The sequence below is a fragment of the Gopherus evgoodei genome, chromosome 3 (genome assembly GCF_007399415.2).
Source record: "Gopherus evgoodei ecotype Sinaloan lineage chromosome 3, rGopEvg1_v1.p, whole genome shotgun sequence".
Taxonomy (NCBI): Eukaryota; Metazoa; Chordata; order Testudines; family Testudinidae; genus Gopherus; species Gopherus evgoodei.
The window spans coordinates 167,372,271-167,394,043 of NC_044324.1; the positions used below are offsets into that span (position 1 = coordinate 167,372,271).

Below are 21,773 nucleotides of genomic sequence, written 5' to 3' on the forward strand. Positions count from 1 at the left end.
GAAGGTGACTATATAGATGTCTCCTCTATGAACAGCACGCGTTGCAGTGCATTTTAAATAGAAGTAAACAAATCACACAGCATCCCTTTGAAGGAGATCTGCAGTTGACTGAGAAAACAATACTCTGTGTCAAGTGTAAGCAGGGTGACCAGATAGCAATTGTGAAAAAACGGAATGGGGGTGGGGGATAATAGGCAACTATAAAAGAAAAAGTCTCCAAAAACGGGACTGTCCCTTTAAAAACAGGACATCTAGTCAACCTAGCTGTAAGGGCCTGCAGCTAACCAGCATACCTCCTAGCTTAAACCTCAGACAGTCTAGCAAGCGCAACTGGGTCCCAACTAAGTCACCTGATTGACCCATCTGCCCAAGAGGCTGAGAGGATAAGGAGACCCACTCTTAAGATCAGCAGCGGGGCACTGGCTGCTGAAAGCGTTTGCAAATATTGCCTCAGACCCAGTCCTGCTTCTGCCTTGCCTAACTCCAGGTAATTCAGCTCTGACTCCTGATCTCTGGGTCTGACCCTCGGCTCCAGCCACTAGGCATGACTCCAGCTCCAGCCACTAGGCACAACCCACCTATGTCCAAGTCACATGACACTCTGCAACTTAGCACAGGTTGTCATGTGGACATTTTATGGTATAAAAGTCATTTGGTGAGAGTACTACTACGTGCAAGTTAAGCAGAACACACACCACTGCCAGGAATGAGATGATGCCTTATTAGAAGTGGGCTGCTATTGTTTGGTGCAGGGGGGTAGAATTCTCAATCACATCTGGGTTCTAGTTTTGTGGCTGGCCCTTCCTTATAGGACTGAATTAAATGCCAGATCCAAACATGCCCTGAAATTTGGGGAGTTTGAAATCTGGAACTAGAATTGAATTATATAGCTCAGGCCCAGCTCTAGTACAATGTCTACAGAATCTTTCATCTGAAGATCTAAACATGCTTTGCAAACAGTAATGAACATGAAATACTACATCCAGTCAGGGAAACCAAGGCACAATTTAAATGGCTTGCTCAGGGCCACACGGTGATTCAGTGGCATAGCCAGGAATGGAACGCAGGAGTGCTGACACCTAGCATTCTGTATGCAGTGTTGTTGTAGCCATGTCGGTCCCAGGATATTGGAGAGACAATATCTTTTATTGGACCAACTTCTGTTGGTGAGAGAGACCAGCTTTCAAGCTTATGCAGAGTGCGCTCTTTTCTAACCTCTCACTGATGCACACTCGCTACCCATAACTGAATGTCCCAATGGGAGGCAAAGCACCTCCCTCCCTTCCTCTGAGAGCTGAATACTCTGTTTCTAAGACTGCTCAAGCAATTTTGGATGCTAACCAGCCGCCGATGAAGTGCCTTCTCATTGGGAGGGAAGCAAAGGATGAGAAGAAAGAAGAGAGGCTCCCACCTGTCTGACACATCAGGAAGAGATAAAACCATCGACTGCCAGACTCCCAAACCTTCACTGTTAGTGAAGTGCCAGAACGTTCTGCTTTGTTCCTTCCCCGTTTTGTTCTCGACAAGGACCAGGGAAATATTTCCAAACAAGAAGCCGTGGATGAGCCATGACATTCGGAGCTACAAGGAAGAGAACATACAAGGAAGCAAGTAAGATACTTTAGTAACCCATAAATAAACTAAATCCCCAATTCTACTCATTTAGTTCTTTCTTTCCCTCCCTCCAAATCCTCAGTCCTTCTTCCCTGACGTCCTTCTCCATTTCTCGGCATAGTGGTAGCTGCCGAATATTCGAGGCAGTATTACTGTGCAGAAGTATTTGGTGCAATATGCTGGTAAAGACACTCAAAGTTAATGGAAAATTTGTGGACCTGATTCTCATCTATACTAAGGTCCCCTGTACACAGGGCCGGCTCTAGGCATTTCGCTGCCCCAAGCATGGCAGGCCGGCTGCGTTCGGCTGCTTGCCTGCGGGAGGTCCGCTGGTCCAGCGGCTTCGGCGGACCTCCCGCAGCTGTGCCTGCAGGAGGTCCAGAAGCTGTGGGACCAGAGGACTCTCCGCAGGCACGCCTGCGGGAGGTCCACTGAAGCCGTGGGATCAGCGGACCTCCCGCAGGCAAGCCACCGAAGGCACCCTGCCTGCCACTCCCGCGGTGCCGGCAGAGTGCCCCCCGGGGCTTGCTGCCTCAAGCACACGCTTTGCGTGCTGGGGCCTGGAGCCTCCCCTGCCTGTACACCACTCTGGTAGTGCAAAGGGTTCTAAAAAGTGGGTTCACATGTAATTTATATGCATTTTAAGGTCCCTTTACAGTGCACATATAAATGGCAATAGTTTAAATGAAAATCAGGCCCTTTATACCCATCTATATATCTTAGAATACCTGGGTACTTGGTGCAGGATTCTTACATTCAGGTAAGTATTCAGGTATTTTATATTCAGTTAAAAAACTAGAGCTCAGTAACTCGCAACCCCCATGTGGCTTTTTACATGGTTATTTCACTTCTCTCCCCCAGTATGGCTCTTTGTCCCATGTTTTGGCTTATGAACTATGGTAAAATGTAGTGGTTCAGCTGAGCCTGGGGTGAAAGCCTTGCCCCACCAAAGTCAATTGCAAAACTCCCATTCACTTTAATGGGGTCAGAATTTCACCACATCAATGCCTGGTGCCAGGACATTAAATGGGGAGGGCTCTGAATTACTACAGAGAATTATTTCCCAGGTATCTGGCTGGTGGGTCTTATCCACATGCGTAGGGTCTAATTGATTGTCATAGTTGGGATTGGGAAGGAATTTTCCCTCAGGTCAGATTGGCAGAGACCCTGAGAGTTTTTCCCTTCCTCTGCAGCTTAGGCCATGGATCATTTGCAGGTTTAAATTAGTGTAAATGGTGGATTCTCTGTAATTTTAAGTCTTTAAACCATGATTTGAGGACATCAGTAACTCAGCCATGGCACGGGTCAGGGGTCTATTACAGGAGTGGGTGAGGATCTGTGGCCTGCAATGTGCAGAAGGTCGGACTAGATGATCATAGAATAATAGGACTGGAAGGGACCTCAAGAGGTCACCTAAAGTCCAGTCTGCTGCACTCATGGCAGGACTAAGTATTATCTGGACCATCCCTGACAGGTGTTTGTCCAATCTGCTCTTAAAAATCTCCAGTGACGGAGATTCCACAACCTCCCTAAGCAATTTATCCCAGTGCTTAAACACCCTGACAGTCAGGATATTTTTCCTAATGTCCAACCTAAACCTCCCGTGTTCCAGTTTAAGCTCATTGCTTCTCGTGCTATCCTCAGAAGAGGTTAAGGAGAACAACTTTTCTTCCTTCTCCTTGTAACAACCTTGTATGTACTTGAAAATTGTTGTGTCCCTGCTCGATCTTCTCTTCTTCAGACTAAACAAACCCATTTTTTTTTCAATCTTCCATCATAGGTCATGTTTTCCAGACCTTTCATCATTTATGTTGCTTTTCTCTGGACTTTCTCCAATTTGTCCCACTTCTTTCCTGAAATGTGGCACCCAGAACTGGACACAATAGTCCAGTTGAGGCCGCAGCAGAGTAGAGTGGAAGAATTACTTCTTGTGTTTTGCTTACAACATTCCTGCTAATACATCCCAGAATATTTACTTTTCTTGCAACAGTTTTATATTGGTGACTCAAATTTAGCTAGTAATCCACTATGACCCCCCAGATCCCTTTCTGCAGTACTCCTTCCTAGGAAGTCAGTTCCCATTTTGTACGTGCACAACTGATTGTTCCTTCTTAAGTGGAGTACTTTGCATTTGTCCTTACTGAATTTCATTCTATTTACTTCAGACTATTTCTCCAATTTGTCCAGAACATTTTGAATTTTAATCCTATCCTCCAAAACACTTGAAACCCCTCCCAGCATAGTATAATCCACAAACTTTATAAATGTACTCTCTATGCCATTATCTAAATCATTGATGAAAATATTGAACAGAACCGGGCCCAGAACTGATCCCCGTGGGACTCTACTCGATATGCCCTTCCAGTATGACTGTGAACCACTGATAACTACTCTCTGGGAACAGTTTTCCAATCAGTTATGCACCCACCTTATAGTAACTCCATTTAGGTTATATTTCCCTGGCTCGTTTCTGAAAAGGTCATGCGAGAGAGTATCAAAAGCCTTATTAAAGTCAAGATATACCACATCTACTGCTTCTCCCTTACCCATGAGGCTTGTTACCCTGTCAAAGAAAGCTATTAGGATGGTCTGACTTGATTTGTTCTTGACAAATCCATGCTGACTATTACTTATCACCTTATTATCTTCTAGGTGTTTGTAAATTGATTGCTTAATTATTTGCTCCATCTTGCTGGGTACAGAAATTAAGCTGACTGGTCTGTAATTCTCTGGGTTGTCCTTATTCCTCTTTTTATAGAGAGTTACTATATTTACCCTTTTCCAGTTCTCTGGGATCTCTGCTGTCTTCCATGCCTTTTCAAAGATAATTGCTAATGGCTCAGATGTCTCCTCAGTCAGCTCCTTGAGTATTTTAGGATGTATTTCTTCAGACCCTGGTGACTTGAAGACATCTAACTTGTCTAAGTAATTTTTAACAGTCTTTCCCTATTTTAGACTCTGATCCGACCTCATTTTCACTGGCATTCACTATGTTTGATAACCAATCACTACTAACCTTTTTGGTGAAAACCAAAACAAAAAAGTCATTTAGCACTTCTGCCATTTCCACATTTTCTGTTATTATTTCCCCCCCTCATTGAGTCATGGGTCTACTTTGTCCTTTCTTTAGCTTCTAATGTATTTGTAGAATGTTTTCTGGTTACCTTTTATGTCTTGAGCTAGTTTAATCTCATTTTGTGCCTTGGCCTTTCTAATGTTGTCCCTACATAGGTGTGCTATTTGTTTATAGTCATCCTTTATCATTTGACCTAGTTTCCACTTTTTGCAGGACTCTTTTTTTTAAGTTTTACGAGCATTGAAGATCACATGGGTAAGCCAGGGTGGTCTCTTGCCATACTTGTTCTCTTTTCTACACAGTGGGATAGTTTTCTCTTCTGCCCTTAATCATGATGGTCCCTTCTGACCTTAGTCTCTGAATCTATATATCTGGAAACCTCCAGTACCTCATATATGCCATTGGAGAAGTGCCTTTAAAAAATAACAACAAAAAAACCAACAGATAAGTTTAAAACATGGACCGTTTTCATATCAATTCTATGTTCAGTGCACATATACTTTATTATAAAAGGATAACTTTAATACTTGTGTGATCCATAACTTTAAGGCTCATTCTCCCTTTAGACACGATCTAATAGATACAAGTTAAAACTGACAGCTTTTTCAGTGATGAAATCTCTTATATTCAGGCAGCAGCAGAAACAAGAGCAGAATGACTTCAATAAGAGGGTGTCGCTAGCAATTACATGCTCATCCCCTAGATATTCCTTTCAAAAATTAGTTTTTCCCTCCTTCTCTTCAGGTTTTTATAGACTTTCCAATTATGATCCAGTGATATTTGGCTTTTTATTAATTAAAATACTGTATGGAGCACAGTCTCAAGCATTTTTGTTAGATCTAATGTAACAAAGTCCCTTAGTGGCTCTTTATCTCTGTATATAAAATTACTTCCTGGCGTTTTCTCATTTTAGGACTCATTTTCTCTCATTGTCAGGAATGAAATATAAACCTTTGCAATTTGGTCTGGTCTCAAAATCTCGAACATGAACATTGCTGTCTAATTTTCTTTGAAATAACCCCCTCAAACTCTCTGCTTATAAAGAGCTTAATAAGAAAAAAAATACTGCATGCTGGGGCTGGATTTATGCAGCCATCACAATAATCGGCAAATGTAAGGTTGCCCAAGGAATGGGTTTACTGAGGCTGCTACGTTAATGATGGATTTCCGGACACAAGAGAGCTTTCACAGCACTGAGTCCTGATTCAACTCTCATAAAAAAAACCACCTTCATAATTTTGTAATGCTTCAAATCCAGCACATAACCTAACTAGGAAGGTTAGGTAATTGCACTTATATTTTTATATGGTAAACTATTTGCTGTCTTGATAATATACATTTTCTCCATTATATATTTAGCTATGTTACAGAATTAGAAAGGCTAGCAGTTATCCTGCTTCAGGGAAAAAGGTAGTCAGTAGGTTTTTTTTACCCCTCCCCAGGCAGGGCCGGCGCTTCCATTTAGGCAGCCCAAGCAATCGCCTAGGGTGCCAGGATTATTGGGGGGGCAGCATTTTGCCGGGGGAGGGAGTCGCGGCAGACGGCTCCGGTGGACCTGCCGCAGTCATGCCTGCAGAGGGTCCCCCGGTCCCGCGGCTCCAGTGGAGCTGCCGCAGGCATTCCTGCGGACAGTCCGCTGCTCCTGAGGACCTCCCGCAGGCACGGCTGCGGCAGCTCCACTGGAGCCGCAGACCAGTGGACCCTCTCCGCAGGCACGACTGTGGCAGGTCCACTGGAGTCACGAGACCAGCATGCCGGGCTGCGAAATGGCCGTGTGCCTAGGGTGCTAAAAAAACTAGTGCCGGTCCTGTCCCCATGACATAACACTATACAATTAGCTAATATGGAGTGTGTATGTGTGTACTGTGAGAGCATCTTTGCCTAAGGCATCAAGTCTATGCAGAGGACATATTTGGGGATGAGGAGGATGAAGTGGTGATGCTGATGATGCAGAACTGAACCTCTGGCCACAGTCCCAGAGCATCAGGTATTTCACTGCTGATCACCCACAAGGGATCATGAGATCATCTAGTCTGGCTTCCTGCATATCTCAGGTACTTACATTTCTCCCAGTTACTCCAATAATTTTGTGTTTGGCTTCAAAATTAACACCTCATTTAAATGAATGGGGGCAGTTCATTTCTTTTACAGCGACCATTTCAGGCCACTTGTCTACACAGTTAGGAAGAGGACCACACTGAGAAGACTTCTGTTTGCAACTGTAACAACCAAAGCCCCAAGGCCCTGTTCTTCTTTCATGCCAATTTTACACGAGTGCCAAATCCTGGACTTCACTAGAGATGTTGCTGATTTATACTAGCGTAAGTAAAAGGAGAGTCTGTCCCTGATTTATTTTATTTTATTAAATTAAAATGTGTATTGTGCCCAAACACCATCAGAGAATTACAGGCATGGCATTCCATGGACTGCTGACTCAGTCTGACCCTGGATACAGGAAAGGCCCTGTAGAACTCTGGGGCCATTTCTGCACTCGGATCAGTAGACTCCATGACATAAAATTATGGATCCTACAGCAATAGGAGCAGCCTCCTACAAATGGCCTCATAGCTGCCAGTGTGCTGCTGCTATCACTGAAGGGAAGGAGAGGGGTAGAAGGCCAAATAAGTAGTTTCTTCTTTGAGTCAGAGTTCAAGGCCAGAACAGAGCACCAGATCATCCAGTCTGACCTGTTTATCACAGGTCACCACCATCATCTAGCAGCTGCACACTAAACCAACAACAAAAATTAGACCAATGTATTACAGCCCACAGGAAGCTAGACTGTAGTCTGCAACGGGCAGAGAATAGGAGGGACTGAGATTCACCAGTGCCCAAAGTCCCCCACAATGGCAGGGAAATGAAAATGAAATATACCCAGATAATCCTGGCAAGTAATCTGCACACCCATGCTGCAGAGTAAAACGACACCCCCACCCCCACGCCCCATCTCCCACACGCAAGGTCACTGCCAATCTGACTTGGGGAGAAATTCCTTCTTGATCCCACATGCAGTGATCAGTTAGACCCTGTGCATTCATCTCAGGGGATGTTGTGGCTATCTCCTATTCTGTGATGATATCCAATGGGATGATGTCACAAAGTGATCTGAGCCATGGTTATAGGCCAGTTGCAGCACACCACCGGGCTAGATTATTAATTATTATCCATAATTTGTACTATAGTAATGCCCAGAGGTACAGTCAAGATCAGGAACTCATTTTTGTACAGTGTGTAGGACAAAATAGCAAGAACAGAGTCCCTGGCTCCAGAGAGTTCACAACTTAGATATATGACGAGATGTGATAGGTGGATTAAACTAGAGCTGGGCAAAATATTTTGGATGAATAGTCTATTCATCCAAAAATGCAGTTTTGGGTTGGCTAAAGCTACTCACGAATTTGTGTCAAGTTTAGCTATTAGTTGTGACCAAACAGAAAATGTAAAATGTTTCAATAATATTAAAAATATTTTTTTCTAAATGAAACCAAATGTTTTTTTAGACATAACAAAATGTTTCAAATCAGATTTTTTTCCATTCTTCTATTCACTTAAATTTTGAAAAATGTCATTTTTATTCAACCCAAAACACTTTTAAAATTTTTTTTTAAATGCCAGTGAACCAAAAGGGATGCAGTGTTTTTGTAGTTATATTGGTCACAAGATATTAAAGAGACAAGGTGGGTGAGGTAATATCTTTTATTGGACCAACTTCTGTTGGTGAGAAAGACAAGTTTTTGAACTTACACTGAGCTCTTCTTCAGGTGTGGGAAACCAGTGAACCAACGTATACATTATTTGCCCAGTTCCAGATGAAACAGACAAATGGGGATGAAGGGACGAGTATGAAGACAAGGTAGCATAAATCAAACATCTCTTTGCAACAGGGACGCTGGGGGGGGAGGGAACAAGCGGGGCAATTTGCCCCAGGGCCCAGGCCCCACAGGGGCCCCCATGAGAGTTTTTTGGGGCCCCTGGAGTGGGGTCCTTCACTCACTCCAGGGGCCCCAGAAAACTCCCACTGGGCCTGGGCCCCTGGGGCTTCTTCCACGGCAATTCAGTGGCAGGGGGTCCTTCCGCTCCGGGACCTGCTGCTGAACTGTCCCAAAGACCCACGGCGGGTGGTCCTTTCCCCCCAGGACCCACTGCCAAAGTGCCAGTTCTTCGGTGACAATTCGGCGGCGGGGGCCCCCGGCCACCGAAGACCCCAGACCCCCTGAATCCTCTGCGTGGCCCTGCTTTGCAATAGAATGCAGTGGTTTTCAGCTTGCCACCTGTCCAGACAGTTTTAGCTCTCTAGAGCAAGGCAGGATGTAACACCTCCTGGTGTATTGGTTGTACTGTTGCTGGAGGTCTAATGCATGTTTCAGAGAGGGATGCTGCAGAGGAGAGAGGCTTTATGTCGGTGTGCTGTTGAAGGAACCCTGCTGCCTGCCATTCCAGTGAAATACAATCATCTCTCATCTGCTGCATCTTAGTATCAGGTGAAATGATCCTGCTGCTGTGAAGTACTTAGCATTTCCTCAGGTGATTATAAACAGCACATTATTATACTACTAAATTCTAATGATAGTTTTCTCTTGCAGTCCATTGGATTGGAGTTTGGCAGTGATGTAAACCACTTCCTTCTTGGCTCATCAGAAGTAAAACTTCTGTGTTGATATTTTTGCATATGAAATAAAAGATGTGAATTTGAAACTGAATTGATCAATCTTTCCTGCAAGCCAATGATTTTAATCTATAATGGGGAAAAGAGTGTATCTTTGTGATGCAAAGACCAGTTCCTCTGCAAAATACTTTGAGACTTCACATATGGACTAGAGAAGCCACTTCATTGTGCCATTCTGACTACAACAGTTTCAAGCTGATACACAAGCTCTTGAGTGGCCCAATACACTACCACAGGAGCCTTCCAGCCTCTGTATTCTCTGGAGACCAGCCAGGAAACAAGAGTCTAAAGAATCTGAGTTGATGACAGAGAGAGCCTTTGGCTATAGCAAAACTGAAAACTGAAGCAGTCAGTGAATTGGAATGGATGCACATGTCAGCTGTTTGAAGGAAAGGAGTAGTTGGAATCAGATGTGAGAGAAACTCATTGATGAAGTGCATCATGCAGACTGTAATGGACTGGCTCTGAATGAATCGACTGGCATGGTGCTCAAATGGGAAACTTTGGCTGTGATTTTTATGGTTTCTAAGCTTCACAGCAGGATGTTCCAGGTACTTTCACACCTGCTGAAATGAAAGGGAGCAGACGATCAGCTGGATGCCCTAGTTAAGACTTCTGAATGAGGCTGGCAATCATTTTATGGAGTAAGGCATCAATGATGGCAGATGGGGCTCCATGTGTGATGACTATAGAATGGTGGCACATTTTGAAAGAGCTGAAGCTGTGCTCTTGGTGGCATATCCCTGCATTATGCATCAAATGGCTCCCTGTGTCCTGGACTGGCAGCAAAATATTCTGAAGCCAGAAACACCATTAAGGAATTAATTAACTATCTCCGGTCGACATTGGCTCATCGGTGCCTTGTATTCTGGATTTTGGAGCCCTGCTTTAGATGCAGATTAGCTGCTGATATGCAACCTCACTGATTTAGTAAATGGAAAGCCCTGAGAGGATTAGGGGGAATTAAAAGAACAAGTCTCTAGTTAAAATTTAGTATATTAAGGCAAAACTTAGATAACAGCGATAACTATTTTGCATTGCAGACAACAGGCCACCAGGCAAAAGGATGCCATCAGATATTCCACAAGTTTCATCAGAGACAAGGGAGACCTTCAAAATGGTCAAGATAGACATGCGTTTCACCTGAGCGATTGCACAAGATTTATTCCTGTTGATAACACCACGTCCTGGGTGATTACGTAGGAAGACAAAAAGAAGCACTGACGGTAGGTTTTGTAAAGCCAGGCCATAAATAAGTCTAGGCCAGTGGTTCTCAAACTTTTTTTTACTTGTGACCCCTTTCACATAGCAAGTTTCTGAGTGCGGCCCCTACCCTGCCTTTAAATATATAAAAAGTGTTTTTAATTTAACACCATTTTAAATGCTGGAGGCAAAGAGGGATTTGGGGTAGAGGTTGATAGCTCACGACCCCCCCCCCACGTAATAGCCACCTGACCCCCAGTTTGAGAACCCCTGGTCTAGGCCAATCAGGAATTACTTATCATGAGGCATGTGCAATGTATTAGCCTCTTAAATGTAGAAGAAACAAACATATTGAGAGTCACTCCAGTCCTTACCAAGACTGTGTTCGCTTACATCTGCGAGACTGTGGTACAAACTAGTTCCCAAACAAACTTCTGGAAGACCATGAGAGACAATGCTACATGCTCACAGCACTGGGTTGCTAAAGGGAATATGACTCAATGGCAATCTGGAGTGTTGCAGCCTCTTTTTCTATTCTAACCTGCAATGGGCTTCACTGTCAGCATTATGGCTCCACCAGTCAGGGAGGCAAGCCCCTGGCATCAGCAAAGATCGTTGAAGAATGGGAGAAAAGAGGGATATATAAAGATAGATAGAAACAAAAGTAGCTCAAAGGCAGACAGAAAGGAATCTACCTATGCCTCTCCTTGGAACTGCAGGAGTTTAATCCCATTGGATGACACCCCCTCTAACCTCAGCCCCAAGTACATGCTAGAGGTTGACATATTGTGAAAAAGCAGCATGACTTTGACAGTTGCTGGCAGGGTTTTTTTGCTGCCTACAATGTTTTGTGCAGGTATCCTTGAATGTTAGCTGTCCTGCACAAATCAGTTGCCGACTCTTGCATTTCAACTGTGTTGCCATGGCTCTTCTTTTGTGGGCAGGGAACCATGAAAGTTGCCTTCAGATGTGAATACACTAGCTCACTAACTGGAAGCTAGGTATTAAGGAAGCTTAGAAGAAATTTTATCGTGCTCAGGGTGGAGTGGACTTACTGAAGCAAAAATTGAAGCTACAGGCTGAACACATTTAACACAGCTATAGATGAGTATAATCCCATGTGGGGGAGACAGCTCTATAAAATCTTAGCAATTTTTGTGCATGAATATGAAGCATTTTAGAAGCATCACATTGCTCGTTTTGGCAATGGTGACACTTTTTTTGTATATTAGAAATGGAACATATAGAAAGAAGCACATTTCAAGCTATGAGCTTTAGAAAGATAACAATTTGGCCCTCAGCACAAATTGTGCTGGGCCTCTTGTGAGCACCATGCAAGTATCATGAAATTCATGGAATGTTCTGCTTCTGGTCAGGCCAGTGACTGGGTGAGAATAGTTTCTTTTGCAATATGCTGGCACTTCTGCTTTCAGTCGTTGGTTGGATGTGCAAGCAAAGGGGGTCATCAAAATGACAAAATAATAATCCATCTGCTTTGACTGTTCAATTCTAGTGGGGTTGATTGGGGTTCCCCCCCATTTTATCTGGGATCATCATCATTATTTAAAATCCTCCTCAACTTTCATCATTTCATCTCTGTGCTCTGGCTTCATAATGGGCAAAAATGAAAGTACAAGTTGCATTTGTCCTTGGGAGAGAGAAAGTGGCCTCATTTCACTGAAAACCAAAATCAACAGGGGAAACAATTCCTCTACTAGATTACAGGGCAGCCATCTTGTCCTTCAGAAATCTCAGAGATACTGGAGATCACCAGTGAAACAGGGAACCAGGCAGAAATGAAAGCAACAAAAAAGGGAAAATGAAGAGTGTATTCACCACTTGCAGGTATTTAAAAATAACACCTAAAAATCAGAAAGGATTTGGGCAATGTTCTGCAAAATTAAACACATTAAAGGAAAGCCAGCAGTGCTGGAGACATCTCCATGTAGCATTTTTCACACTCAAATATTCAGAGTCAGTGTTAACATATGTCCTAACTTATTTAAAACTCCAGGAGCAAGGAAGAAAGAGAGAAATGCAATATTGGTGCTTCCAATACAGCTGCTCTGGCAAATTCAGTAGGACCTCCCATTATTTATTTACACATCAAAGAAACATGTTGAAAATGAATTTAGTGCTGGTGAAAGGAGCTGGATCAATGGCCTTGGAGGATGGAGCCTTCTTTGTATCCATGGAGCAGGGGGAAAATCAGCACAAACTTCTTCACCAATGTGCCACAGTTCTTCTCTGGACAGACCACGTTTGGATGTAGAAAGGAAGTTCAGACTTTCTAAAACAAGTTTGATTAACTCCGGCACCTAAAATTACCTAATCTTGGCTTCCAGCTTCTACCTCCAGGGGAGGTGCCAAAATAGCCTCAGAAAAGGATTCTCACTACATTACAGACATGACCACAAGTATGAAGCATATTGTGGGAATCTGTTCTCACTGTCCCTCAGCACACATTTTGCTACTTCAAAGGTTTGGCTCAAAATCAAATGAACAATTAAACTAGCGGGTGCTTATCTGTAGAGAATGGCCCCACTTACTCAGCCTCAGCTTCCTGTAAGATAAAGTCAGGTCTCTTTATGGGACTGGAATAAGTTTTTCATACTGCACAGTACTATAGGACTTGGCTACACTTACAAGTTTAGCTCATTAAAGCAGCCCAGTGCATTCTAACTCACAATGCATCCACATTGGCAAGGCATGTAGAGTGCTCTGACTCCGTGGCTAGAATGCTCCTGGTACTCCACTTTGGTGAGTGGAATAACATGTGATGCGCCCCTGCTGGAGTGCCGCGGTGCCAGTGTGGACACCTTGGTTTGTTAATGCGCTCTGATCGGCCTCTAGAAGTGTCCCATAATGCCTGTTCTAGCCACTCTGGTCATCACTTTGAACTCTACTGCCCTGCCCTCAGGTGACCAGCTGCCATACCTGCCCCTTAAATTCTCTGGGAATTTTGAAAATCCTCTTCCTGTTTGCTCAGCCAGGCATGAAGTGCTCTCAGAGGATCTTTCCAGCTGACCATGCCTCCACACACCAAGCAAGCCCCAGTATGGAGGAATGGTGAAGTGCTGTACCTCATCAGTGTTTGAGGGAAGGAAGCTGTCCAGTCCCAGCTGCACTCCAGCCGTAGAAACTCCGATATCTTCAGGCAGATATCAAGGGACATGATGGAAAGGGACCATGATCGAGAATGCACTGCAGTGCAGGGTTAAAGTGAAGGAGCTGCGGAATGCCTACTGCAAAGCCCACCAGGCAAAGAGCTGCTCCGGTCCTGCCCCCATGATCTGCCATTTCTACAAAGAGCTGGACGCGATACTTGGGGGTGACCCCACCTCCACTCCGGGGACCACCATGGACACTTCAGATCCCAGTTCAACAAGCCAAAAGGAGAAGGAAGAGGAAAATGGAAGTGAGGGTGCTAAGGAGAAGGAAGACACCCTGGAATCCCTAGATGCATGCAGCCAGGAGCTGTTTGCAAGCTAGGAGGAAGGTAGCCAATTACGGCGGCAAGTGCTTGGGGAAGGACAAACACCAGAGGAGGTTCCCGGTAAGCGGCTTTTATTTTGGGAAGGTTATTCAGTGGGGGCTCTTAGAGTGAGGATGTTTAGGGCTGCATGCATGCCTAGATGCAGAATAGGGCATTGATGTGCTCTCTCACATCACGGTAATCGGCCTCAGTGATCTCTTCAAAGGTCTCATCCAGAACTTGGGCAATGTATCTTGGGAGAACCACTGTGGTCTTTGTTCCAGTCAGGCTAATGTTCGTGCCACTGTGCCATGAGGGGTGGGGGGACCATTGCTACACACAGGCAAGATGCATACGGGCCAGGGCAGAAGCAGCATTGTAGTAGAAGACTCTCCCTTGCTTCCCAGGTCACCCTCAGCAGTGAGATATCTTCCAGGACGAATTCCTGTGGCAAATGTGAGGACAATGTTCAGTGTAGAGGCCCCCTGCCGCTGTTGGCACAGAAACCCAGAGGGCAGTACAGCCCTGAAACAATCGGTCCCCCTTGCCCCTGTGCTTATTCACCATTTTGGGGCTCATGTGGGTTACGTGCGCTCGTTTTGAGACAAGCAAATTATGGTACTGTGTAGACTGTGCTTGCTCTCCTTAAGTACAGGGGAATCATTGCTCTGTCTAGTGTGAACAATGCTGCCTCTCTTAAGTGTTGCATTTTACCTTTACAGATGCAACCTTGAGATATCAGATATCTATCACATCACCGGCTGAGAGGCTGCAAAGAATCAGCAAAAGATCACATAGAAGCAAAGAAGACCTGCTGCATGAAGTAATGCAGCAATCACTTAACGAGAATCGAAAAGTGCAGGAGTGGAGGGAGAGAGAAAGGAGAATCTACCAGCAGAATGAGGAGCGCTGGCACAAAGGCGCGGTGCTCTGGCAGCAAAGCACGGATTGGCTGATAAGCATCATGGAGTGCCAAGAAGACTCTATCCAGGTGCTCGTAGCCATGCAGGTGGAGCACTAGTGCGCCTGCCTCCCCTGCAGCCCTTGTCCCAAAACTCTTTCCCTTGTGCCCCCATGTCACCTCCAATCCACTTTCCCCAACATCTGGGTTCTTACTGTCAACAGCTTCTCCAGCACCTGTAGCTTCACCACCTCACCCTGAAAACTACGACCCTTACCCACTGCACTCAGCCTCCATCACCATGCAGTATAGCCATCCTGAAGTGCAGCGCTCATTGCACAGCACTCCAGACAGGAAGGCTGAATATGATAACAGGACATACACAAACCTGTGACTGTACTGTTTTCCACCCCACCCCCTTGCCCTTTCTGTTTCCCAAGCAGTTGTGTTTCTTTTTAATAAATGAATTTTCTTTTCAATAAATGGATTTTTTTTGCTCTGAAAACATTCTTTATTATTGCATAAAGTAAAAGCTACCTTAGCCCAGGAAAGCAACAGGCACTGCAAGTCAGCGTAGCAAACACAGGTTCCTACAAACATTGGAATCACTGCACTTCACTGCCGTGCAGGGCACCAGACATTACTGGTGGCTTTCAGACTCAAATTGCTCCCTCAAAGCATCCCTAATCCTTGCAGCCCCACATTGGGCCCCTCTAATAGCCCTGCTCTCTAGCGGTTCAAATTCAGCCTCTAAGTGTTGAACCTCCAAGTTCCATACCGGAGTGAATCTTTCATCCTTCCCTTCACAAATGTTATGGAGGGTACACCACACAGATATAACTGTGGGGATGGTGTCATTGGCCAAGTCCAGCTTACCATAGAGAGAGTGCCAGTGGCCCCTTAAACAGCCAAAAGCACACTCCACAGTCATTCTGCACCAGCTCAGCCTGTTGTTGAACTGCTCCTTGCTGATGTCAAGGTTCCCTGTGTAGGGTTTCATGAGGCATGGCATTAAAGAGTAAGTGAGGTCTCCAAGGATCACAATGGGCATTTCAACTTCCCCTACAGTGATCTTCTGATCTGGGAAAAAAGTCCCCGCTTGCAGCTTCCTGAACAGGCCAGTGTTCCAAAAGATGGGTGCGTCATGCACCTTTCTGGGCTAGCCTGCATTAATATCAATCAAACGCCCACAGTGATCCATAAGTGCCTGGAGAATCATAGAGAAATATCCCTTCCGATCAATGTACTTGGAGGCTAGGTGGGCTGGTGTCAGAATTGGAATACATGTTCCATCTATCGCCCCTTTGCAATTACGGAAACCCATTTGTGCCAAGCCAGCCACAATGTCGAGCATGTTACCCAGAGTCAAGGTTCTTCTGAGCAGGATGTGATTAATGGCCCTACAAACTTGCATCAACATGATTCCAATGGTCGACTTTGCCTCTCCAAACTGGTTAGTGACTGATCGGTAGCTGTTTGGAGTTGCCAGCTTCCGGACTGCAATAGCCACCCACTTCTCCACCAGCAGGGCAGCTCTCAATCTCGTGTCCTTGCACCGCAGGGTGGGGGTGAGGCTCAGCACACAGTCCCATGAAAGTGGCTTTTCTCATCTGAAAGTTCTGCAGCCACTGCTCATCATCCCAGAGTTGCAGGACAACATGATCCCACCATTCAGTGCTTGTTTCCCAAGCCCAAAAGTGGTGTTCCATGGTGGTGAACATGTCCGTGAATGCCACAAGCAATTTTATGTTGTATGCGTTACGTGACTTGATATCATCGTCGGAGTTCTCACTGTCAGTTTGGATGTTAAGGAGTATCTCGACTGCCGAACATGACATGCTGGCAAGACTCATTAGCATATTCCTCCACAGTTTGGGTTCCGTTCGCGCAGACCAAAAAGGGAAGACAGAGCGCGCAGCACAAAAAACGTCGAACGATGGTGCCAAATGTGGATGGATACAGAGGGATTGCTGGGATGTGAAGTGCTGCATCATGGGGCATTGGGACAGGACCCAGAATGCCCCATACCCCCTTCCCACAAGCCGCAGCACCAGAATGGGAAGAAGTGCTCTGTGGGATAACTGCCCATAATGCACTGCTCCCAATGCCACTGCAAGTGCTGCCAATGTGGCTACGCCTGTGCGCTTGAAGCTGTCAGTGTGGACAGACTGCAGCGCTTTCCCATGGTGCTCTATGAAAACTGGTTTAACACAAAGGGCTCTACAACTGCAAGTGTAGCCATGCCCGCAGAGTGAGCACAGTAGAGGGAGAGCAAGCAGGACTCTGGAATTTGAGCTGCACTGGCAATGGGAAAGTGAGCATGAGTTTGGGCTGCACTGCCTGCGGGAGCAAGCAAGACTCCATGAGAGTTTTCTGGGATCTATTGTCCCTCATGTATCATGAATACATTTGTCAGTGAAATTCTAGTTGCCAAAGAATCCAGCCTGGTTGTGACATGCTATTAACACTGACAGGTAGAACAATTTATCTCTAATGCCTGAACTCGAGCCAGCCCCATTGAGAAGTGACGGAGAGGGAATACATAGGAAATGCATTACGTTATTTTCACAGCCACTTTTCTGACTATAACTCCATTATCAGAAAAATCATTTGTACCTATAGGCAAGATAAACAGGAGGGAAGGTCTCCTTCCTCTCCTTATGTTAGGCTGAGAAGTGGCACTAAATTATTCTGATTGCAGAAAGATTGTTCCAGTAAAATAGAATGTGAAGCTCCCAGGGACGTGTTGAGAACAGAGGCTTTACACTATTTAAAAAGCCAAGAGACAAACCCCCTCGCCAAACTCTTTCACTCTTTATTACCAGCAGCTGCAATGCTGCGTGTGTCCGGCTGCCTTGTAAGTGTCAAGAGAAGTAATGGAGGTGGGATAGAATGTGAGCAGATAAAATAGATGGTAGCTTCCCCTTAGCAGCAAGTTTAATTATTTGCACTCTCGTAGGCTCAAGGAAAAAAATTATACATATTGAGAAATGATTCGCCCAGCTTCCTGCAGCAGGCAGATTATGAAAAATATTTACTCTTGCTGGTTCATGACAAAATGAGGTCTTTAAATATTCTGATCCTGTGCATGTCTTTGAATGGGGGAAGAAAAGGCAGAAGGAGTCTCCTACAAAAGTAAGAGTGCGAGAGCTTGCAGGGAACAAAGTAGCATTCATTTCTCTGCATGAAATAAGATGCCTTTAAGAAGTGAACCAAATCAAACATTAAACCAAAGAAAACCCCTTATTTTAAAGTATCCCTTCTGAAATGTCCCAGAACATCCTGTCTTCCTCCTTTCTGTAAAGGGCCTGGAGCACACAGTCTTTGTTTTATGTCTTACACAGTACTTAGTACATTGTCAGTGCTTAACAAATACAGAATGATATGTATTTTCAAACATGGCAAGTGATTGTGGGTGTCCCCGTGTCATAAACAGATAGCCAAGGGTTAATGTCTCTTTCACCTGAAGCACCTGACCAGAGGACCAATCAGGAAACCGGATTTTTTCAACTTTGGGTGGAGGGAAGTTTGTGTCTGAGTCTTTGTTTTCTGTCTGCCTGCTTTCTCTGAGCTTTGGAGAAGTAGTTCTGTTTTCTAATCTTCTGTTTCTAAGTGTAAGGACAAAGAGACCAGATAGTAAGTTATATGGTTTCTTTTCTTTGGTATTTGCATGAATATAAGTGCTGGAATGCTTTGATTTGTATTCTTTTTGAATAAGGCTGTTTATTCAATATTCTTTTAAGCAATTGACCCTGTATTGTATCACCTTAATACAGAGAGACCATTTGTATGTATTTTTCTTTCTTTTTATATAAAGCTTTCTTTTAAGACCTGTTGGAGTTTTCTTTACTTCAGGGAAATTGAGTCTGTACTCACCAGGGAATTGGTGGGAGGAAGAAATCAGGGGAGATCTCTGTGTGTGTTGAATTTGCTAGCCTGATTTTGCATTTCCTCTGGTGAAGAGGAAAGTGCTTTGTTTCCAGGACTGGAAACGGAGAGGGGGAGTCACTCTGTTTGGATTCACAGAGCTTGTGTCTGTGTATCTCTCCAGGAGCACCTGGAGGGGGGAAGGGAAAAAGAATTATTTCCCTTTGTTGTGAGACTCAAGGGATTTGGGTCTTGGGGTCCCCAGGGAAGGTTTTTCAGGGGGACCAGAGTGCCCCAAACACTCTAATTTTTTGGGGTGGTGGCAGCAAGTACCAGGTCCAAGCTGGTAGCTAAGCTTGGAGGTTTTCATGCTAACCCCCATAATTTGGACGCTAAGGTCCAAATCTGGGACTAAGGTTATGACACCCAGATTTTTGGGTGACCAGCCTGAGATACTTTAAAGGAGCCTGATTTTCCAAAAGTAGAGTGCCAAAACCTCGGAAAATCAGAACCTTTTCTTTGGTGTCTCACTGTGTGTGGCACCCAAAATCATTAACTACTGTTAAAGGTATAGAACAATAAATAAATACCACTACTGCTATCATGCACTATATGGGTGCAGATCATGGTTCATGTGATGTGTCTAATCTACACACATCCCTTGGATGTGTCATTATCTAAACCACAATTTGAGGTTACACACAATTCACTCAAAAATGCTAGTTATTCCTGCGTGACAAAATCCTGCAGTTCTCAGTCACTCTTGGCTCAGGAAAGTTTCCCACCGAAGTCAATGCTACTTTCATTTGAGCAAGGGCTCAGTTCTGAAGTGTGGAGCAACCTCAACTTCTGTTAACTTCAGCACTTACAAGAACAGGTCCTAAGCAAGAAGTGGCGGGATTTGGGTGGGACATGATAAAGCCCTGGTGGCCTGAATACTGGATGGTGATTAGGAAAGTGCATGCTGCACCTTCTGATTAGATTAGAAGCCAGTCCTGAACACACTCCTAATGCATATGCATCACTACAGCTGCCTCTGATTGCTGAAGGCAGAATGTCTTTGGGTAGTGCTGCTGGCACAGTGCACTTCTCTATCTCCCTTCTTGTTTTTACTTTGGCTACTAAAGCCACAATATAGCCCTTCCTCTCTGTATTAACAAAGCACTGGCTGATCAATGCATTAATGTAAATACATTATACTAGGTTACATCCACAATGTAAACTAGTCAAGCTTCATTTTTCATAGAGTCCAGTTTGTGGGTGCTTGAAGAGAGCATTCCGATCTCACGCCTGGGTACTCAACGCTGCACACAGCTGCACCAAATGGGCATTTGCATGTCTGTGTGCCAATCTGAGCCTCCAAATGGGAGATTTGGATGACCTGCCAGTAGTGGTATTTGAAAACCAAGTTTGGAAAAGATTGTGGGAGAAAGAAGAGACTTTAGGACTTGCCTCACAGGGAGAATTCCTAATTGGAGCTGGAAACACAGCGCTGGTCACGATGATCGTTTCTGCCACTGGGACCTTACTGGTGCTCAGCAAGAGCGCAGAGCCTAGATAAAACACAAAAGAGAAGAGCAGACATGCTCTTGTCACTAATCTCTGAAGCAAGGTTTTGTAAAAGGTCATCCAGAACATTCCTGTAAGAACCTTACCTAGTCTTGGTTCCAATTATGTTAACTGGTCCCTGTTTCAGGGGGATAACATATGACAAAAGGCATTTTTCAATTTAGTTTGGATGCAGTCAGTACAGCTTCACATACTCTAGGGCCCTATTCGGGAAACATATTTAAGTGATCTGTCTACCTTCTTCACACACATTATTTTTCTGCTTATGCGTAATTTAGGATTCATTTTCTTTGCTGGATCACAACAAAATGCAATTTGTTAAAAATTTAATTGTAAGTGACTCTTCGTGCTGGTGAAAAATATCAGATTAATAGCAATGTAGTTGGACCTCAGTCTGTTCCTTTAGGCTAAATGTCTAACAAGGACTGCAGGAGAAACTGGAAACCAGATATTTTCTTGCAGAGGGCACAGGGAGTAGAGGAAAATGCAAAGGGAAATTCTTTGCTCTCTCTGCACAGAGCTAGAGAAGGCTGAGGCTGTGGGAATGATCAGTGGGTCCAAAATGCTGACAATACAGCGGTTGCAAACTTCTACATAAGCTTTGCTCCCCCTGCCTTGCGTCTGCAGTATCTACAAAAGAGGGGAGATTAGATTGCACTGAACCCTGCCTGTATGGTGTGGGCCCGGTGCCAAACATATTTGTGGGCCCCCCTGGGGGGCAAAGGAGCATGGCGTGGGGAGGTTGGTCCCCAGAGCAAGGGGCCAGCCAGGGGCATTGGGGCATGGCATGGTGGGGCTGGGCCCGCTCCGTTCAGCCCAGTGCAAGGGCACTGTATACAAACCAGCAATTGCCAGGCACACACTGGCCCACCCAGCCCTGTGCTGCCAGCGTGCCCTTTCCCCTCGGGGGTGGGCCCATGTCATGCCACACAGCCCCCCAACTCCCTATGCCCAGCGTCCCCCGGAGTTGCTATGCCCAGCAGCCCCCCCCACAGACCCTCCACCGCAAATGCACAACAGCCTGCATACCACCACCCCTGCCCAGCACCCTCCCCCCCACAGCTGCACCACTACTGCCCAATACACTTCCCCACAGTCCAGCACCACGACTACACAGCATCTCACTCAGACCCCTGCACTGGCCAGCACTCCCCCACACAGCTGCACCACTACTGCCCAATGCACTTCCCCACAGCCCACCCCCCACAACTTCACAGCACCCCACTCAGACCCCCCCACTGGCCAGCATCCCCCCACACAGCCGCACCACTACTGCTCAAGGCACTTCCCCACAGCCCCCCCCACTACAACTACACAGCACCCCACTCTAGGGTGACCAGATGTCACCGATTTTATAGGAACAGTCCGATATTTGGGGCTTTTTTCTATGGGCTCCTATTGC

General features: G+C 45.2%; 1 protein-coding gene across 1 annotated transcript in view; it reads right to left on the bottom strand.

The window, feature by feature from the left end:
* The window catches only part of ALK (ALK receptor tyrosine kinase), a 638,118-nt gene that overhangs the window by 125,771 nt on the left and 490,574 nt on the right, over positions 1–21,773 (bottom strand). The window contains exons 8-9 of the mRNA XM_030557349.1: positions 20,255–20,355; positions 1,412–1,581 (exon numbers count right to left, since the gene is read on the bottom strand). Of these exons, the coding sequence (XP_030413209.1) occupies positions 1,412–1,581; positions 20,255–20,355 (271 nt within the window). The remainder of the gene's footprint in view (positions 1–1,411; positions 1,582–20,254; positions 20,356–21,773) is intronic.